The sequence below is a fragment of the Struthio camelus genome, chromosome W (assembly GCF_040807025.1).
Source record: "Struthio camelus isolate bStrCam1 chromosome W, bStrCam1.hap1, whole genome shotgun sequence".
NCBI lineage: Eukaryota > Metazoa > Chordata > Aves > Struthioniformes > Struthionidae > Struthio > Struthio camelus.
This window is the reverse complement of record NC_090981.1, coordinates 42359333-42381463: the sequence shown is the minus strand read 5'-3', so window position 1 is coordinate 42381463 and position 22131 is coordinate 42359333. Positions and strand designations below refer to the sequence as shown.

Below are 22131 nucleotides of genomic sequence, written 5' to 3'. Positions count from 1 at the left end.
CGGCACAACCTTTAGGCCGAGTATCTACGCCGTGCCGTAAAATACCCCCCGCAGCGAGAGGGCTGGGAGGAGGGGAAATGGCACTCGTGTCTGCGTGTTTCCCTCTTCAAAAAGTGCGTGCTACTGAACGTACGTTTTGCGGTTTTGTTTCTTTTTTTTCTCTTTTGTCACTGAAAATAAGATGACTTGCAAGTATGTCTTAGGTGAGATGAGGAAATTTTATCTTTAGCCCTACTTTAAAGGTTAGACATTGCAAAATTAACTTTGGAAGCAAAAAATACGTGTGTATATATATAATTTTTACAGAAGGTAACTTCAGAATAATACTGAAAAATCTTTAGAGTTAAAGCTCTATGTTTTGAATTTCTTTCCTGTGCTACATCATAAGGACAGGCACAAGCCAGCGTAGAATGCACAGGTCATGGGATACTGAGATCATGAGCAGGCCCTGGATACTAAGAAAACAATTGTGCTGGAGCCAGTACTTAGCCGCTTTTTGTGAGGGACTCTGAACTCTTTCCAATTTGAAAATGTTTCTGAGCCCAGAGATGGGAGGAATGCTGAGGAGAAAAGGGCTCGGCTCTCATCTGTGAGATCTTCTCTTCTAATATTGGATGGGGGAGGGAGAGCATGAGAGAGGGACATGAGATGGTACAGCAGTCGAAATGTGAGGTTTAGGTTCAGTAGCGTAGTTTTATTGCTAGTTTTTCTTTCTTCTGCAAAGTTTTCCTTTTGACTAGATGATTCTCATCATTGGAATTTCTGATATTTGTGGGATATGATTCATTTTTGTGTTAGCAAATTAAATACTTGATAAATCTGGGTGCTATTTCTTATAGAGTAGCAGGTGAAGCTATGGCTTCTTCTGATCTGTAGCTTACTATGAAGCTATGTATATGCAAACTTTTTTCTAGATGGTCTTGCTGACTGAAGCGGAGTCTGCCTTTCATGTGAGAATGCAGGGGTTATGATCTGAAGGAAGAAGTTTGATGAAACCTGTTGCACTGAATGTTCTAATTTTCCATTTTGCTAGTCAATACCTCAGTAATACTTGAGACAAGGAAAATGAAATGGTAGTGTACCAAACTTACATGCAAAGTTTTTAAAAAAAATTTGCATAATAGTATAATTCTAAATTAGTAGGCTGCAATTCCTTGAATGCATAGTAGTGTTTCAGCTGTTCTGCCCTTTGGTAAAGAGAGAAGCTTTGAATAAAATTGAATAATTTGGTTAGAGAAGCTTATTAAAAGCATGTCTTACTGGTCTTTTAAGACGTTTTGGAATTCTAGGCTTTCTTCATTTTATTTACTGCTTACTGTTTTAAGGTGGATGCAAACTGAGAACTTTGATGTGGAACCATCTGTTATTGATATACAGGAATCGAGATGCTTGACCTAGTGGTCTTTAGTGTACCACAACCTTTTTTTCTACCCAATATGCTTCAAGGAGTCTTGTAACTCATGACATTTTTTGATTGCAACAGCGAATTTTGATTGCAACAGCAAATGCAAGATTCTGACTGCTATGTTTGCCTCACTTAACTGTGTCAAAGGAGGAAAGGTGATTTATTTTCCTTTGCTCTTTTGTCCAAGATAACATTGGACTTTGCATTTCCAATCTGGGAGCAGTAGGGAATATGACGGAAGGGTAAAGAGGAAGGTGGAAATAGTGTACCTCCATGACAGTTTGTGCTACCAGTACATGTAACGCATGTACCAGCACAGGTGAGGCTCTCTTTAATAAATACTGAACTTAGCAATTTGATATATTAAGAGATTGTCAAATGCTTTACATCTGAGGGGAGCGAATCTAGGTGTTATCAGTGTTTGGATATTGTTAAATATTTCTCAGCTAATACTGCTTACTTTTCCTTCTTATCATATAGAGTATCTCTTGCTCTCAATAGAGCTAGCACTCAGCTAGCTATAGGACATGCATAAACTAATGCATGTGCTGTAATGTAGAAGCCAGCCTGTTAGCCCACTTTCTTCTTCTTTTTTATTTATATATTGCGAAATGGTGAATAATAGTTTGGATTACATGTTAAAGAGACATTTTACAACTGTTTTTGTGCATATCTTGTCAAATAACTGTTGTCATGATCAAGGAAATGCTTAAACAATAAAATTGTTTTGAACCTTTTTATTTTCTTTTTTCCTATTGTTATCTAGTTTATAATTCTTGCACTGTAAGTAGCTGAAGACCAAATGCCAATCTGTGGCCAGAGTTGCATGGGACAGATGTGTTGTATCAGTGTCATGATTCTACAAAGTGCAGTTCAAACGTGACTGGCAAGATGCTGCAAACTTAAGATGTTAATAGTTAGAACTTTATAATTCACTTCTAACTGGGTCTTTGTATGACAAATCTCGGGTTTGTTACTGGAATATCAATTTCATTCCATGTGTGGGGTCTCTAGAAAAATTTCAGTAACAAGGATGAGGGGAGCATCTGCTGATAAGCAAGTATCTTCTTAATGAGAAGGTGGCTATGGAATTAAAACCTAAACCAACATTTGTGTTTCCAGTATCCATATTCTCGGTCTATGAGCAATATAGAAATGACTCAATATCTAGAGTAGTCAGTTCTTTAATAGTTGTATACTGAACTTGATTGTGGCAAGTGTGTATGTATACGAAGAGAACTAGATACTCTTAAGATCTTTATTATACAAATTATATTTTAATTTAAAAAAAAATTATTTAGTGTTCTCCTTTGGCTTGTTGTGTGACTCCAGAGTCTTAAATCAGATGGTTAAAACTTAACTTATTAATATTTGGTTTCTTCCGTGCACACATGTTTTGTCATTGATCTGTTTAACACCTCTCTTTCTACTGGCCTTGACACTACACTTGCAGTGGAAAGATCTGTTTTTTTTATTGCTCATTTGAAATAGCACTGTTTTTTATACCCTGATTTTAATAAGTGGTTTGCAAAAGTGATTTTAAGAGCTGTGGGCAGAACAGCAATGAAGTTCTCAGTTGGAAAGAACTTTCAGACATTGCTTTTTGATTTCTGGTGCTTGAAAGCTTGAGAAACATCAAGAAAACTTTTTGTTGTTATTTTTCTATTAGCTGACCTCTCTTTCTTTCCTTTTTTGCAGTGGACCAACTACATTCATGGGTGGCAGGATCGATGGGTAGTTCTGAAAAGCAACACACTCAGTTATTACAAGTCTGAAGATGAAACAGAGTATGGCTGCAGAGGCTCTATCTGTCTGAGCAAGGCTGTGATTACAGTAAGTGCTATTTCAGAATTGTCATTTTTTCCAGGGTGTTATATTTGTAGTGAATTTCTTTTGAAAGTGAATATTGTTATGGTGAATTAATTTTATTATGTAATTTAATACTGAACTAGTGATATAAGCGTAGCACTGTGGAGCAGGGCAAGGAGTTCCTAATAAGAAAACAGCTGTCTTAATTTGCGGCTGTGGTAAATAATCTTTAATCTCTGCTACACTAAAGGTTTCTACAGGGAGAGGTACAGTGTGCTTGTGGAGGAGAGAGATTCCCTGGGGTCAGCTTAAGGCCGTGCAATGAATTTCTAAAGGAGGTAGCATCTATCACAGTCCTTACTACCCTCTCTTTCTAGTGTGGACTGTGTGTGTTTGACTGCATTTTCTGTAACACAGCTCTATAGAATGTTTCCAAAGAAAGTGTTCTACCACATGCTTCTTCCTCAGAGCAGAAAAGTATCATGTGCATTGGTCTTCTTGCCTAATGCTAGAAGATCCAATATTGTGCTGGTAAGAATAAAGAAACTACATATGAATGAAATCCATGTTAATGTTAGTTTGAGCTAAAAAGTTGGTCTTAAGTCTAAATAGCTAATTTTTAGGAAATATTAGCTAGACTCTCTGTCGTGTGTAAGTGTACAAAAGCAATAATATTTAATCTTACTATTTGTTAATCCACCAAATGTGTTTATTCTAACGGAACTGAGGATGACATGAGAAGATTTCTTTTGTTACTAATATTCAGCTTGCAATAGTGTTATTAAAGAGCACTTAGATTTTGAAAAATGTGATTGGATTAATTATAGCATTTTGGAAAATGGATTGCAAAGGTAAAGCAGATTTTTACATTTAGATGTTTGTCAGCTGTTGCACTCATCTGCGAATTGAAACAGATCATTTTGTTTGAACAGTTTTATGAAGAACTTTAAACTTTTAAAACTTCAGATTTGACTTATTTGGGACTATGCGATGGGCAGCAATCGGCTCTAGAAGTGCCCGTTTAAATTTACTTCTGACAATCTCTAGTAGCAGCCTATGGTCAAGAGTTACAAAAGGATCTCTCATTCGCTAGTAAGTGGCTTAATATTCCAGCTAGTGAGAGACAGGAAGATGGAGACAAGGAGGTAAGCCAAGGGAGGTCTTAAAGTATGTTGTTGAGCATACTCTCAGCAGCTTGAATCCCAATTTTGAGGGCGGAGAGAAAGATAACAGCAGTGCTGATATCACTGCTAGGATGTTTTTGTGTATTGCCCTTCATGAAGGGAAGTTGCAACGCTGCTTATCTTCTAGCTAGGAAGCGTGTAACACTGAAACTTCTCACAGATTGCTTTCTCTTCTCTCCTGTCTGGCACTTGTTGCATCTGGTAACTTGAACTTGAATTGTTGCTTCCCCCCTCCCTGCCTCCAATTCTTGAGCTTCTTAAATATATTGAGAAAGTATGCACCATCCTCTAAGTTAAGTTGATACTCTAGTTCCCTTTTCATTTGGGATCATGTGTTAGAGCTGTATTTGACAGTTGCATTGTCTGAGCATAGTTTTAAATGGCATCTCTGAAACCTGGTATACTCTTGTTTATTACCCCAGCTGCAGTTAACAAAGTGATTGCTGCATAAGTACTAGAGATTCAGGTATACGATTGGATCATTTGGTGTTTCTCTAGGATTTCTCTAGGATTTGGAAACTTGCATTTGAAACTACCAATAATTTTTGTTTATCACTTATTTTTCAGAAGTCATTCTTTTAGGCCAGAGCTTTAGAAGGAGTACTTCTGGTTTGGTAGCTGTTTGGTAGCCAATTGATGAATAGTTTTTTTGTTCTTAACCTAGTACTTTTTCAATAGAATAAAATGAATTCCAATCAAATATTGTAAATATTCATCCATCTTGCACTCTTCCTGAGGCAGATAGTTAATCTTTACTTTCATGTCCTTGTAATGTCTCAGTAGCTGGATGATGTATTTAAACATATAGGAAAATGTGGAAAGCTGATGAAATAAATGTTGATGTTTAACAACTTACTCTTTACTGTACATGTCTGTGATCCCTTTGGAAGAGAGGGAAATCGGGTTTCTTACTGAATGTTCAGTAGCACTGATCTGATGTAGTTGGAAACTCCATCATGAACATTTTTCTAAGGCTTATATTGCACTTTTAACTTGGTTTTCCTTGATCTTGCTGATCTAGTCAGGTGTGGTTAAGTAACTGTCTCCTAGTCTGGCCTATTAAAAGGAGTTTTCCTTTAGCACAAAGACAGACATACATGATATGAGATGGTGTTGTCGCTGTAATGTTTCTTTAGGGGACTGGGTTCTCAAGAAGTTTTCCTTTAGGCAGTAATATTAGGTATACGTATGTGTTTAGTTTTAACTAAGGACATAATGATGCTATAAGTACTTAATGGTACTAGTATAGAATGCCCCCTCTTTATTGACATTTAGGCATAATTTTAGAAAGCCGTTGTCACTGAGTAGTCTTAGATCAGGATAATATGTCGTAGTATTAAGTGAGAGACATGGACGTTGTACTAAGAGTGCCCCAGTCCCTTCTGATCTTGTTTTATCATCCCTACTACACCGTGTGGAGATTGATAGGTAATTCTGCAAGATGTTTTATAAGAAGACACTCCTCTCCCTCCTTTTTGTTAAAGGAAAGACTTGTTAAATTAGCTTATTAAAATAGCTTCAAGTAATGAAATGTAAAGACTTGACCACATATGAATTAAGTTGTGAAGGCGAACAATGAAAGTCAGTACATGATGCTGACTCAGTTACTCTTAGCCAGACAAGGAAAACACCTAGAACAAAATTTAATAAATTTATTTGAGGCATGAGCTCTGAGTTAAGAGTTTTGCTACATGGGCGAGGAATGTGAAGAGATCATGAGTGTTATGAGTACTTAGTAAATGGCACAGGTTTAAGCTTTGTTCTATTACTCTAGCTTGGGCATCATAAATTACTGCTGTAGTTGATTGAAAAATACTGGCTGGCTTTGTCTAAGATATCCTTCATTACCATCAAGGTTTGTAGAAAGTCAGGCTTTTGATAGGAGCTTGTATATACATGGTTAGAAATGAGTGTTGATGACAGTCCAGCAACAGTGGATCCATGCTTCCAGCTTTGGAACAGGAAGGTCTAGGATCCCTCACTAAAAGGCCACACACAGAGATGCTTTATAGAGTTTGGAAGTCTGCCTTTCTCTGGTTTCCAGTGGAAACTGGCCTTTCATCTTGTACTATCTTTGCTGTGATTACTGACTCTAATGTAATAGTGTCATCACTGCTTTAACTCATGGAGTGACATGATCTATCAAGAAGAAAGATTGTACGCATAGAATAATTCAGGCTTGAAGAGACGCTGGGAGGTCAACTACTGTAAGCCCTTTCCTGCGTCCTCTATACCCACCTACCTCCACGCTTATAAGCAAGGCCAGCAGTAACTTAGTGGGAATTTGTATTAATGGATCTTTCAAAACCTGTTTACAAACTTTTAACAATATTTATCTCATGAGTTCTAGGCTTGACTGGTGAGAACAGCTCTTCTGCATGGATTCATATGGAAGACTTTGAAAAGCACTTAGAGAAATGTCATGCTTGAGAATTTTAAAAATCTTTAAATTCAACCATGTGTGGTGTGCACTTTGTATTTGCTGTCATCAGAGATGACTATATGCAAGAGTTCAAAAAGTTTGTATTCCAACTTACATTTGAGCTTTTCTTCAGGTAGGATTCATATCTAAAATACTGCCATGCTGTTTTAATCCGGTGATTTACTTTCATTTTAATTTCTGTATAACAGGCATAGAAAATTTTAATTTTTAATTTGGTAGGTGAAACAAAATTTGATAGCTGATGCAATGATTTTCTTTGGTTTTGCTTATACTGAATCTATACATGCTCATGTCAAAATCTAAATGGAAACATGTTCTTGGTTACTGGTCTTTTTTTTCCAGAATGTTTCATTATTATTGTGTTTAAAGAGACAATTAGACAATTCTATGGCAGATGTCTCAGGATTGAGTAATGAATGCCGTTTGCATAACGGAGGCATTTTTAGTGAACTAGTTTGTTTCCAGAAACATTGATTAGAAAGAACTGTTGCTTAACGAAGGTAGTAATGATGCTTTATGTTAATATACAAGCTGCAAGTCATTCCCCTTCAAAATGGGCGTTTGAAAGGGTGTATTTTTCAAGTATCTTGCCGGTGGGTGTCTGGAGCTCAGGACAAACAAGAAACTAGAAAACCGACCTCTGCCTGAGGGGTACAGCCTGGGTAATTGTCTTAGCTTTTTCTAAGTAAAATAAATTGTTACTGTAAAACACTTAATGCATATTCATCTTATAAATTAAGAGGTAGAATAAATGTACTTTAATGCGAGTTTACCAGAAGCACAAGAATTTCCTACCTGAAAGAGCAAAAATGACAGTTTTCATTTTTCAGGCTTCTCATTTCTTTGCAGATAGTCTGAAGAAAGTAGAGTCAGTTTTTTCCAGTAATCCACTGCTAATAATAAAAGCTCTCACCACGTTATTTTTTAAAGATACTGTGAGTTTAACATTCTAACATTTAATTTAACATTGTTAACATCTTTCCTCTGACTAGATGTGTTTCTGGTTTATTTACAGTATAATGCTGGTCACCACTAATAATTGGACACTTCTGGGAAGTATGGGCTGACATTTCTAAAAATAGATCAATTAGTTAGCAGAGGGTGCTCCATACATTTGTCGATTCAGATACAGAAGTTTCCCATGAGAACTTTTTTCACAGAAACTTTAGGCTTTACAAATACTTAAATTCTAAATTAAAGGTTTATATTTTTTATTAATTGAAGGATATGCCATTGCTAAACATTTTCTTAATAGTGTTACTTGAAGTGCGTGATGAATTATGTCTTTCAAAATACTTTCAAAAACTTACTGTGACATTAAGTTGGTGTGTTTCTTCTTTTAAATTGTATAAAATGGGAAATAGCATTTCTGAAGTGGGCCAACATAGAGGACTGATACAGGTAAACTTTGGGTTAGCTTTTTCTCGCTACTGTTCCAACCTTTGGTCTTTTTAGCAGAACTATGTATATGAGAAGAATTACAGTTGAAGTGTTTATGTACTGATAGGTTTGATTCTGTCCACTGTTAGTTAAATTGAATACTAACTGATTGTTTTCAGTTGGCAAAAGCTTTTGTGAAAAAAACCTAAACTATGAATCAGTGCCCTGGGCAGAAATACTAAAGCAGTGAATTTATAATAATCACTAATTGCATTGAAAGATAGTAATTTGTTTCTGCCTGTCTGAAGTTGAAAAACCAATCTGTTTCAGTGTGAAGTGATGCACATATAAATGACCAATTCACTTTCTGTAATTTGATAAAGTGCTTCCTCCGTCTAAATTGTTACTGAAAAGACGATCTGAATAAACTAAGCCAGAGAATTCAGGCCCTAACTAGATAGGGATTTATTTAGGACACATGCAATTAGTACTTTTAGGCTTTGATGTATACTTTAAATAACCATGTTTATATTATCCAGAATAATTCCACAGCAGTTAAGATGTGTGGGGTGGGGGTGACCGAGTAGCATGTATTAAATAACTAAATATTTTAGGGTGGCTTAGTATTGCTGAAGATTTCTGCTTCAGTACTTGAGTACAATCATATGTTACTACAGACTTCAAATTAGGGATGTAATCCAACAGTACTTCTCTCAACTCTTTCTATTAACAATTAGAATATTGTTCCCACACTTGACTTTTTTCTTTATTAAGAGATTTAATTAAGATTTAACAGTGTTCATGACTTAATATCCACTTCAGAAGTGTATTTCCTGCCCATGGGTTATATTTGAATATTTTCGTGCTGTAGAACACTTCTCCCAGGTGTTATACCACACACCTCAGGTAAAATTCCAATGTTTGCATTTGGTGTTGAAGTTAGTTTTATTCGTGGGCAATTTTTTTGTTTTCCACTCTGTAATCTTGCTGAATCTAAATTTCAATACACTTTCGTAGGTTGCTTTATAGTCGATGTAGTATTAGTGGGTACAGCTTGTTCATATGACACCTATCTCCAGTCGTCTTAGTCTCACTCAGCAGTCCTGCTCGGTAGCCCCTAGCTGATTATTTATTCTGTCTTGGGATAGCTATTAATGACATGTTTTTAACATCTCCTCTGAGAATTTGTAGAATGCCAGGCCTCACTTTTTGCCTGTGCATTCCTGTTCTGGAACTCTGAATAAAATGGTCTGAAAACTATTTTATCTATTTACATGCTGCTACACAAGGCCTTCTGTCTCGTTGCTTCGAAGCTGCTGTCTCATCCGCCTTTTGATTCTGTTCATACACTCAAGACAGTTCTTCAGGATAGCTCTCCCCAGGTGACCCTTCAGTGTTGCTTCTGCTTTTCGGAGTTCATCTTTTTGCCTCCTCCTCTAGACATAAACTTTTGTACTGCTTTTACCATGTTACTCGTGTATTCTAGACAGTGTAGTTCAGATCAAATATTCTGGAAGGCTTCAGCAACTTCTGGGTTTGTTTGGTATGTCTTCATTCCCTGGTTAGAAGAGGAACAGTCAGACAGAATTTGTTACCCATGTCCCTAGGTGCTTAAGTACCAGTTGTCTGCGACTTGGGTCTCACATACTCTAAAAGACTAAGTTGCAGGAGAATAAGGTTGCATTTCAACTAAATGTGCATGTATGTGTGTGTATACACCCACCCACCAAGAAATTGGAGGTGGCTGTGGGGGGAGTGTTTAGAAGACTGACAGATCAGATCAATATTAAGCTTCAAAACAAAGCTTTTAGGTCGACATTCATTAGTAAGATGCTTTGTGCTAATAATGAGTTCTTACATGTTATTAATCATTATTGCTACATATTAGTTCTTACAGATTTTCAATCATTATGTATTCAAAGCAGTCAGTCCTTAATACTTGGATCCTAAATTAGCTGTGAATATGCAGCACCATGGAGATGATGCTGTGTAGTCAGCTTCATCTGTCCTTGATGGTCCTAGTTGCTGAGGTCACGGTGACCAAACTGGAGAGCTATTTAACAAGGCGGGAGCAGAATTGAAGGGTGCATTTTCTTCCACTCCCTGAGCTTGGGATCTTTTAAAACCATCTTTTATGCAGTGGTTAAATTTCTAGATGATTTCTAGCCCTTGGCTTCTGCCCCTGGGCCATGCAGTGCATGGTGTTGGTGGGTGTTACTTTCCCAGGCTGCAGCAGGTGCCTTACCCTGTTGCTTGGCTGTGGTGCGCCCACCTCTCCCCCTCCCTTCTGTAGCTGCTGCTACTTGCAGCAAAGGCGGTCCTCCCAGCTCCTGAGGTTGCACTTTTTCACTATCCAGTAGGTGACCAGCAGTGAGTTGTTTACATTCCTACTTTTGGCCCGTGCCCATATTTTCAAGGCCTTTGCTGTTATCTCATACTTAAACTGTACATTGTAACACGGGACACCTGGTACTAAGCTCTGGTTCACAGAGCAAGTTTTCATAACAAGTTGATAACAAGCCTAACAGATCAGGCCTGGGGACTTGCGTAGTTAGCACAAGGCCTGTGGCCTGTTACTAGTAATGGCAGTGCCATCTTTACAGGAATGCTTATACAGTTGTACTGTATATGGGGACCCATATATTTGGATCAAAACAAGCTAATCTTAAAGTCTGCTTAGTGTGCTTCTGTTTTGTGGTACAGCAGGCCTCTGCTTTAGCTGCAGCTCCCCTCATTTTGGGATAGGAACTTACCATTCCCATTGACGTGAGCCTGAATCCAGGATACTGTGCTCTCCTTGCTGGTGCAAGGAACCAAGACTACTGCTACAAAGCATGCTTTTCCTCTTAGGGTAGATATCCTGTTCAGTCTTGCCTCATTGTGTTCTTGAGAGATCTGTACAGAGCTTCCAGTGTTCCTGGTTGTATGTACAGCTCTTGGATCCTCCATGGCACGCAGCACTATGTATGAAGAGTTGTTACAGAAAGCCAGTAATGCAGAAATAGTGATTAAGGGATGCAGCTCTACATATGTGATTCCTGTTTCAATAGCTGACTATCTTATGGAAAGAAAAAAAAAAAAATCAGTAACAGGGTACTCAGTTCTCTGGTGTAACTTCCCTCCAAGGAAACAACACACATACTTCCATTTCCTGTATCATAGAGCCTGGAATCATTAACTGCTAGTAGCCTTTGCACACAAGTAGTTTCCACTTTACTAAAGTGTAGGCTTCTTCAAACAGGCAGGCCCATTGCATTTCTCAGGGTGCCTATATAAATCTGTTAATACCCCGTCACTAATCCATTGAGCTTTTTGCATAGGGTATCCACTGTAACCGATAGATCACATCAGGCAGTGGCTATGTGCAAACACTGTTCTACAGCTATATAACATTTTGGCCCGTACTTCTAATAACACAGTGCTGTTCCATTTCTTTGATCAAAGCTTAACTGATATTTCAGGTGTTTGTTGTACATCAGATTTTTCTGTCACAAGGCATTAGTTTTTCATTAGGCAATTGGGAATAACATGTATGGTATGTTAACATAAAAACAATACAGCATGATATACATAATTCCACAGTGTGCATTATTAACAGGACAATAATTGAGTAAAATACTAAATAGTTGAATACTGTAAGACTGTAGGACAGTTGATTCCACCCAAAAATCACTAAAAACTGTTTTACCTAGTTCTTTGTGCACCTGAACCCCTCTGATTAGCATGCAGAACACCAGATTCACTGCGTTCTTTCTTACAAAGCATAAGCTTCAGCTTTAAACGTGGTTGTATTGCTGAGGTAATAGACACAACATAAGCTTGTTCCAGACTTAAGAAGGTGGTTCTCAGATGCAAAGGCTTCTTCACAATGTATTCAAACCAAGCTAATATTAAAGTTTGCATAGCATGCTAACAAGCTATTATTAAACTCCCCTAGCGTGCTCCCGTTTTCATGGGTACAGCAGGCATCTGCTTTAGCTACAGTTGGGAAAAACAAAATAACTAAATTCTAATTTGAGGAAAAAGGGTAAAAAATGCAGCCAGTGGTCATTACATTTTGGAAAAACAAATATCCTAACCTAAGATCTCAGGTGAAACGTTTGGATAGTAACAAAGAGTGTAAAAAATGTGATGAGGTCTTCTACGTGTGTAAGTATGCTTTTATGGGAACGCTTTATGCCTACCAAAGAACTGAGGATTCTTTTTAGATGGCAAAATATGGGACAGCTAGTATCACAGAATCACAGAATGGCTAGGGTTGGAAGGGACCTCTGGAGATCGTCTAGTCCAACCCCCCTGCTCAAGCAGGGTCATCTAGAGCACATTGCCCAGTAGTTTGCTACTACATTAAAAAGATATTGTATCTTATTTATTTGCTTATTTGCAATTTATAAAATAATTTTGCTATATTATAAAATAATTTTGCTATATGGAAATGTACAGCCAGCAACATAACTAAAGAGTAGGTTCTTGTCTTTTCTTTGCTTGTTGTTATTCTTACATAACATCGTAGTCAAATTTTTCTATCCAGGTTTCCCTGGATTTTGGAATCTGAAAAGTGAAAACAGAATTCTGTATTGTGTTCTGAATTTTGGTTTTCTCAAGCTCACAGGTGTGTGACTTTGACCAGGGGAAAAAAATGTTGCAAATAAAGTGAGTTAGAATTTGCCATATTTCTTGGCTTTTGGTTGCATTTTGAGGCAAATTTGTGTTGAAATACAGCACTCTAAGTTACCTTTCACTGAGAATCAAATCTAGGATAGCTAACTTTTTTTTTTTAAAAAAAAAGTAAAATTAAATTAATGGCTTTTTTTGGTAACTTTAATATCTGTACTTCTAGAGTTAAGTCTCTTCAAAAATACCTCATATAGTTAAAGGCAAAAGGATCCTAACACATTTTTATAATAAGTCTTGAGAATCATCATAGACATAGATTTTGATTTAAGTGTACTTGTTTGAATGAATAGGAAGGGGGTAAGGATTTTTCCCAAGCAGAGGTGAGATTTTCTTGCTGCATGTGCTTGAGCATTAGGGAAAGCAGGTCGTCTCTAAGGGGAAAATACGGTGATGATACTCATTAAGAGGAAATAAAGTCAAGACATAATGCAACAAAGAGCAGACCACTTAGAAGAGCATTGTTCAGGCTGTATTCTGAAAAATGAGCATCGCTCCAGAAAGAAATACACTAACTTGACCGAATACTACTTAGTAATTGATAGGGCGAGATTGTGTTTTCAGACCTACCTTTACCGTCTGGTAAAATTCTTACTAAGCATAGTACTCATTGGTAAGGCAGAGACATTTCCAAACAAGTGACTGAAAATTTTTCTGTTCAGTGATTTTAAGTACAATTTACCATATCAAATATAACTTTTAAAGCATCACTTGAGGTACTTCATCTCAGTATCTCCTATTCAGTGTTTTTTTTTTTTTAATAAGTCAGCATGTTTTCAGCCATTTTAAATTTGGGAGGGAGGGGACATAATTCCTCTAAAGTTTTGCCTCTGTCATGGATGAAATGCTTCAGAAAAAATATTTTAAGATGTGCGTTGTTTGAAACTGGGCAAAGGTTTCTCAATGGCTTTTTTTGCTAGGTGAATTATTGCAACCCTTGCAAATGTGAAACACTGTTTTTACATGAGAACTGAAGTACGGTTTTCATGTATGCTATTGGAAGACTTAGTTTAAAAATCTTAGAGTAATCTTTCTATCTCTAGATTTGTGTTAGAGACTACATACAAGTGCCTATCAAAAGTGTTCATATAACTTTATTCTTTCCTGGCTTCATATATATATTCCCTTTTTATTTGCTTCCAAATTCACAATGCTGATCTCGATTTTTTGGTCTCACTAATCAATTAATGCAGTATTTCTGGTTTTGATACGTGCTGCTCCCTGTTCTGCTTACAGCCACTAAAAATGGCAGAGGGAAGAGAACTTTTTTATTCCTTGATCTTGTTACCTGTCACTTTACATTGCTTCCACGAGCTTCCCCTTTTTCTGTTGCATCAAATAAACTCCTTTTTAAGTTTCCCCAGCATCATAATTCTATAGCTCATCATGCAACGTGTTAGGCCTTCTCTGTTCATCTTGTGCGTTTGTCTGCCACTCCCTAAATATCAAATGCACATCTTTGTGCCTCTGTCTGGATTGCCCGCTGCCTCTTGTGAGGAGCTTCCCGTAAAGATATGTGAATGCGCAGTCCTGGTCTTGAGCTTGTCTCTTGCAAAAGTAACTTCAGGTGATAGATGCATAGATGCAGTTTAGTGTATTCTGATTCTGATGCATGTTACCCCTCTATCCTTTCTTGTCCTAAACATTGTCCTGGGATGATCTTCTGGAGTCCCTTTTGGAAGCTTAGGGTGGATGGAAGGGGTTCCTGTGTTTCAGTGAATGGGTCCAGAACCTATTGAGTTTTCTGGTTTAAGGCACAGAAGTTTAGATGACTTTAAGAAAAACATGCAGTTTGATTAGAGAAATTTTAATTCATGTTCTTAACTTTCAATTAAAGTCTTTCTAAATTTTTTCAGATTGACACTCCCCTTAAATCTATAGGGGAAAAGTAAGGAATGTTTTTATTAACTTGCTTTGAGCTATAAATATTAAGAGAAGGAAAAGTAAAAAATAGTTCTACCACTTTGCAAATGATTAAAAGATGACTGATTATCGGAGGCAGAATATTCAAGCTTTCTCCCTTAAGAGAATTTTGTGAAACCTAATTAAAACAAAATGCATTGCTTTACAAAAACACACTTTCTAAGGCAGTGGTTGCTCACAATTTTGTAATAGTCCTATTGGAAGGAATAAAGTAAGTAGTACTTAAGCATTATTTTAATTATAAAATTATTTTTGTGTGAATATAAATCTTTCATGAGATCTTCTGGTTGTAATAACTCAATCCGCAGAAAAGTAAATGCATTTTTCTAGCAGGATGGATACCAAAACTAGTGTTATGAAGCTTTCTGTAATCTGGCTTCAAGGACAATGCCTTTCCAAATTTGCCCTGAACTTAGAAATTCCAGAATACAGTAAAAGACCAAGAAGTATATTCAGCAGTTGAACAGACTTGCGCATTTTGCTATGAGCAAATCCAAGTGCTGCGGCTATGCTAAATATTTTTCTTTCTGGATCTTGTATGAAAAAATTGGCATTACAAAATTTTAAAACTGTCAAAGCTTCAGGGATAAATTGTTTTGTATTGCTGAATTACATGCATACAATATTTGACTGTTCGTGCTAGGTTTGTATCTGTTGTTGCAGTGTGTGATGCTAGTGTGTTGCAAGCTGCAGTTATCTTTGTAGCAGTATATGATATTTTTCTGTTAATAACTCTGAACCACTGGAGCTAGAATAGGTAACATACAGTCCCTATCACGTTTATGTTAGTTTCGTTCCTGTTTGAGAGAGAACTGAAGTAGGGCGACTGTTGTTTTTTTTTTTTTTCCCCCCCCTCCGTAGGCCTAGATCATTAATGTCTAGTGTCCTAGTGCCCTGCTCAGTGTTTTTTCAGTAGGGAACAAGTAAAAATTTAAGCAAGTTTACTGTAGATTAGTTTTAGTTCTGCAATGGGGATAGCAGCACAGACATAGCTGATAATTATGATGTGCAGAATTGACTTGGATCTACTATAAACTGCCCTGGCTTTCCTCTCTAGAGAAAAGAGGTAATCCTCCTACTGGAAAGGAAGAAACACCATATAGAGTAGTGGGAGAGACTGACTTGACAAGCAGAAGTTTCTTCATTCAGCTGTTTTCTTTCATGGAGCGTTCTGGAAACTTACAAACTGTGTGAAAGCACTTACCTCCCTATGTGATTCACTTAAACCAGTATTTTCAAGGAGACACTCTGAAGCTTGTTTCATGAATACCTCAAACTTGAGAGCTGTATAGCAGGAAGGACTCTGTGGCAATGCAGTCAGCTATGACTCATGAGACCTGAGCTAGCTACAGACTTCCTCAGTAACTGTAGCCAAGTAAATGTTTCTTCATGTGAACTGCTCTTGCTTGTTTAGGAGCTAATATCAATTGGTTTTATACAGTAAGATCTGGGAGGGTTGAATACCCGCAATTGCCTTTATTTTGGCAAATTTCTCTACAGGTGCCTCAGAAGACAGGCAGGAGGCAGAAAGGATGCTTGGGGATGTTAGAGGACTGTGGGCCAGTTTCAAGCAGCATGGAATTATGATTTAGGTATTTTTCTTTGAAATACCAGCTCTAGAAGGAGCCTTTGGCACGCACAGGTTGCCTCTGCCGCAAGACTTCTAACAATCTAACACCTTAAGCTTTGAAAACTCTGCAAGGGTTTTCAGATGCTCTCGTTCACAGTATCATGTTGATCTGCCGGGTTTTTGTTTCCCCAGTGCCCTCTCAATTTAGGTATGTCTGTATGCTGCCTGAGACCGCTTGAGGAGCGGGTAGGAAAAAGCAGCTAAAGTTCTCCAACCTGCTTTAGGTCCTGAGGGTAGACAAGTGATTCCTATATGCTTTCTACTTCCTTATGTGACTAAAACATTCTTCTGCTTCCTTGCTTTATGTTGGTTGTGAAAGGACCAGGAGCTGTAGGACATATCCTGGCCTCAACACAGGTTCTGAGCTTTTTACCTATGAAAAATCCCTATTTATTCCTCCAGGATCTTGTCAGGTGGCTGACTGAGAACTATGTCATTTTATAATTGCTTCTGAGGCTATAGAGGAAAGTGAACAGTAGGCTAGAAATAGTGAACTTCAGAAAAAGGAGCTCTAAATGAAATGAGGTGTGTAAGATTCTACAGGAAGAAAGTCGAAAAGAAAGAAATGGAAAAACTTAAAGCAGTATTAAGGAGATGCTTAAACTAGTCCGAGGAGGAATTTAGAATAAAGGACAGACCTGAAAAAAGGATGAAAGACACTTCATAGCCTCTATTGCTTGCAACTAGAGAAAACAGTAAAAGCATATTTATAGCAAGATCAAAACCAAAGAGTTTGTCCACCGCTCAGCAGGGAGAGGAAGGTAGCAGATGATACCAAGTATGTTACGTATTTAACAATCTGCCAAGTTATTAATGAAATGAAGTGTGAACTTATTCTAGCTTGTGAGAAAAGGGTTAAGTGACAGTAACTTGTTCTGGGCTAAGAAAAGAACAGGTTAGGTGCGATTCTAGTGTTTTATTTGATATTGGTAAAATGCGTAGTAGAGAACTTAGAATTGGCTGGAAGTGAAAGATAAACCAGATTCTAGAGGGTCTCATGGAGCCTGTCTTTTAAAAGGAGGTAGAGGATAAGGAGGGAAGTAAGTTAATGGCTCTGGCTTCTGTTGCTAGAAAAATATTGGAAAATAGACAGCAAGTAGGATGGTAAATAGGTAACATGTATTTGTCAAGAGCACACCCTGTCATGCCAACTGAATTTCCTTTTGATGCAATATTAAACATTGTTAGTGGAGACTGCTTTGTTTAAGCAACTTGTCTGACAGGACCACCTGTTAGACTGGCTTTTCTGTGAATGAATTTGCACAGCAAGCTGGATGTAAACCTAGATTTTTTGTGTTTGTGTGTTTTTTTTTTTTTTTGGTACATTGCCATTTGGTACACTCCTAACTTTTCCCATCTTTGAATACTATTGAATGATGTAGAAGTGTACGTTCAGTGTATGGTCCAGAAAGGTGTTTGAAAGGTTTGGCTAGACCTCAAGGAAAGCATTTCTCCTTTGTATTTGAGAGGCATAGTTCTCTAAACATATTAAAAGCTGCTATGCAGAGAAAGGGTGTGCATAAACCTGCTTTTGAATAGGACGAAGAGGTAATGATCTTAAATCACCATAAGCACAATTTAGGTTAGAGATGGCAAGGATAGTTGTGCGCTGGAACAAGTTGCTTATGGAAGCGTGGATCGCTAACATTGCCAGCTTTTGAGATGTGTTTTGTCAAGGCCATCGAACAGGGTAGACCAGTTGCTTTCAAATCCTCCAAAAGGGCCTCAGAGAGAGAGAGAGTGCAAGAGAATGGTGCCACGGTAGGAACAATTTGGATATTTGCATACTTGCTTTTCTGGGAGACCCTTTCTTCCTAGTTGCTTTGTGCATATTCTCTCTCACGTGGCCAAGGTAGGGCCTGGTAGAGAGGTGACTGTGAATAGGCTTGTAAACCTGACAATTGGATAAGGCAGATAGGTTTGCTACCCCGAACTGGATAAACCTCTCTGATACAGTAATGAATAATGTATCAAATATTGTTTAAAAAACAGGTGCCTGGACTGGTTGTCCCCTACATCCCTGTGTTCTGTGGTTCAGTGAAAACAAAACAGTGTACAGCCATGTTTTAAACTTCCTTAACTGAATAAAGTTATGATGGTCAGATATTAAGTAATTAGCTGGTAGTTGATTTATGTGACAACGTTGCTGACTTCCCGAGAGAAGTTTAAAGTTCAAATGCTTGACCAAGTATGTGAAGCTGAGAGTGGGGGTGAAACTGTGTACTTTTCCGTAAACCTTTTCCCAGCTCATGCTTTGTGTGAGTTGGCTTCCGTTGTCCTATTTTTTCTCAGTACGTTTAAACAAAAAAGATTGTTATGTGAAAGTAGCTTTTGATTTCCAGATCCTTTGAAAAGAAATTCCATTGACATGGTAGATTCTTGCATGACACAACAGATTAGACTTGTTCAAGTCTACTTTTGTGGGGTATTTTGTGAGTGATCCGTAGTGTTTCAGTTGTCTGCAAGATTACTGAGCGTACCATAGAACAGTAAAATTGTTAACCTGTGTAGTCTTGTCTTTGATATCATGGATCCATATTCATGGTCCTCCAGACCACGCCATTTTCTTTAACCTTAGAGCCTGTTATCTTCCTGCAGTTATGCAAGTGCATAATTTGTCATTTGAACATGGCAGAAAATTCAAAAGCCATTCAGCTATACCCACGTTGTAGTTTCTTTGCTTTAAGAATAGCCTTCAGAGAGGAAAAAACATCTTGCTAGGCTTTATGTGGGATGTTTCGCAGGGACTAGATTTTTTGAATTGACAATACACCAGGCAAATAAGAATGCTGTTTTGGTCCCCCATAATTCCCTGACCAGCTTCATTACAATATTAGTAAAAGCCTTTTATTATTTTCAGCGTGTGAACTGAAAGCTAGATGTGCTTGAGTGGTGGTATGGGAAGGGGTTGCAAATTGCTCCCCGTTATCTGACAGCCCTATCTTAGATGGTGAAAATAAGAGGTGGAGGCAGAAGGTGCTGCAGCTTCGCTTAGTTTTCTTTTTCCTTGTCGTTTTGCTGTAATCTGTATTTTTTGTTCTATACTAGTGCTGTTTGCTACAATTTTTGCATTCCTTCCATCTAAAAATGTATTACGTCGTTTAGTTTTTCTGTTTCAGAAGACTGGCATTTTTCATTATGAAAGTATATGTTAGGTCATTATTTCAGACATTTGTAGAAAACAAAAATTAAAAATCTAGCAGCTATTCAAGGCAGCTTAGATCGTAAGCAGTCTTAAATTACAGCATTATATAGTGTCAAATGTTCTGTGAAATATTGTTGATTGCTAATTTTGACTACTCTTACGCTCTTCTTGTTCACAGCCCCATGATTTTGATGAATGCAGATTTGATATTAGCGTAAATGATAGTGTTTGGTACCTCCGAGCTCAGGACCCAGACCACAGACAACAGTGGGTAGATGCGATAGAACAACACAAGGTATGTTTTTTCTGATTTCCTTTCTCACTCCCTCATTAGAACTGGTGGTGCTTGTGGAGAGTTGTAAACTTCATTGTACAGTCATTAGAAGTACTCAAGGTATGTATAACTGATGGAAGATTGAAGTACGATGTTAAATAAAGGAGTTGACTTGCTTGTCCTTCACAGATAAGGATTTAGAGAAGCGGGAGCTAACCACCTTGAACTTTTCTGGAGCCTTTCTTTTAGCTTTAAAAAAATTTGCTTTATATTTGAGTGGCCTTTTAATAATTTTGTCCATCCTCTCACTGATTATTGAATTATTTCTTCTGTGTTCTAGATGTTAACCTTGTTAGTCTTAAAGTTCATCCTCCTAGGTTATCATTCTGGTTCTAAGCTAATCTGTTTTGTCTTTTGGCTCCTTTTACTGTATCTGATGCTGGCTCTTGTCCCCTTGCTTGTTAAGGCCCTACTCTTCTTCAGCATTTTAGTTCAACTTCCTGATCTATGCTGTGTCTCTTTCAATTAACTCAGTTGTTTTCATTTTACCTAGAGTAAAGGTCTTGAAAGTCAGGTGTTTTTAAAGCCTGTATCAAATAAACACATATGTTTTCAGGTACAAGATAGTCACTGTCCTACAGCCTAACTATCCAATGCCCAGTGCAGTACAACTCCTATGTCTGGGGTATACAAGTGTTAAAGGAATGCAAATAATAGATGTCTAAGTAGGTAAATGCTTTTACACCGAACTTAAAGCATTGCTTATAGAAGTACTGTATGTGATTAGAAAGCTTCATCTTTTAATGGACAATCCTTATTACAAGCAGTGGGTGTTCTTAAACTGAAAGACTGTCTTTTGATAACAGCTCCCTAGAAAAATAGTTTCACAATTAAATATTAGCCTATTTACAGCTTGGCGTTTTTCCTTCAGTTGAAGACAGAGTTAGCACTTAAAACATACAGAATTAAGCTGCAAAACCAGACTTCTTTTCTGTAGTCTAGTCAAAAAATACAGTTAACCATTGAATTTTTCTCAGACCAAAATGCTGCAAATTGCTGTTCTTGCAATACCTGAAAGAAATGACTTAAGACAACGCACTGAGCAAGTTGCTGGATTCTGTGTTTATGGAGTTGGCTTCAGAACCTTTGTTTTATAGGCATAGGAGGTGGGGACATAGAACTGGAGCTGCTTAACCTTGGGCTGAAATTCAGATTAGGTTTGTGTGATCTAACTGGTGAATTGCAAATTGTTAACGCAAAGGCTAGGTTAAGCAGAAACATGCACTGAATCATTGCACCCTACCATGAAGGTGGGGAGAGTGGTGGCTCGAGAACAAATCCTATTCTTCAACTGTACTGTCTGCCACCTAAAAGGGGAGTCCTGCAGATGTTGGTCTTCACTCTTATAAGGCTGTCCTTAACTGCTGCTGAGCACTGAGCTGGCAATCTTAAACCACCTATTTATAATGTGCAAGTATTGAGTGGTAACAGTTTAAGGTTTATTGCTATATATGTAAATTTAGAATTGTCTGTGTCACAAAAAAATGCTTGCACATATCAACACTGAATTTTATCTCCTGTCCCATTGCCCAATCACTATCACGAAGTTTTGTCTTGATTAGCCTAGTGATGTTGGTAAACTTAGTCATCTTATTCAGGCTTCTGTTTAGATCACTAATGAATGTTGAACTGCATGGTTTCTAGCATTCTTCTTTGTGAAGAAACTTTAATTATGCATTTAAATTTTTTTTTAATTAAGAGATTCTACTTTAAATATTAATGAGCATTTGGACAATTTAAACTTTTATACTTTGCAAAAAGTCAGTAACTTTTTTTTTTTTAAAGAAAAAGAACAGCTTGTACCAGCCTTCACTATTTTCCTGCTTAGGGAACGCAGTCAGAGATTTCCTGGAAGCTAATTCACCTGTCCAACTTTTTCAGTATTTACTTGGACTCTGATATCAGGATAGGGGTCACAAGTGCTTGTTTCATGGTTTTATTAAAGTTATCGCTCTGCCTGGTATTAAAAAAGCAAGTTACGTGTTCTGGAGTGTTATATAAACTGAAGAAAACTATGTCCACAAGTAGGAAGTGGAAATAAAATTCTTTCTGTATATACTGAACTGACAAAAGTAGTTCAGTTTGCCTTTTGCTGTCCCATTGTAGCAACACTGGACTTTCACTGTTCAGAATCTGGCTTTCAGTTTTGTTGCTATGAAGTTCAACATTTTTTAGGGTTTTATATATGCTCCTTTTAATCCTGT

At 37.5% G+C, this 22131-nt stretch overlaps 1 protein-coding gene across 2 annotated transcripts in view; it reads left to right on the top strand.

Moving 5' to 3' along the window:
* Nucleotides 1-22131, top strand: part of CERT1 (ceramide transporter 1) — a 79755-nt gene that overhangs the window by 721 nt on the left and 56903 nt on the right. For both annotated transcript variants that reach the window (XM_068925526.1, XM_068925525.1), the window contains exons 2-3: nt 3104-3238; nt 19772-19888. In XM_068925526.1, coding sequence (XP_068781627.1) covers nt 3104-3238; nt 19772-19888 — 252 coding nt within the window. The remainder of the gene's footprint in view (nt 1-3103; nt 3239-19771; nt 19889-22131) is intronic.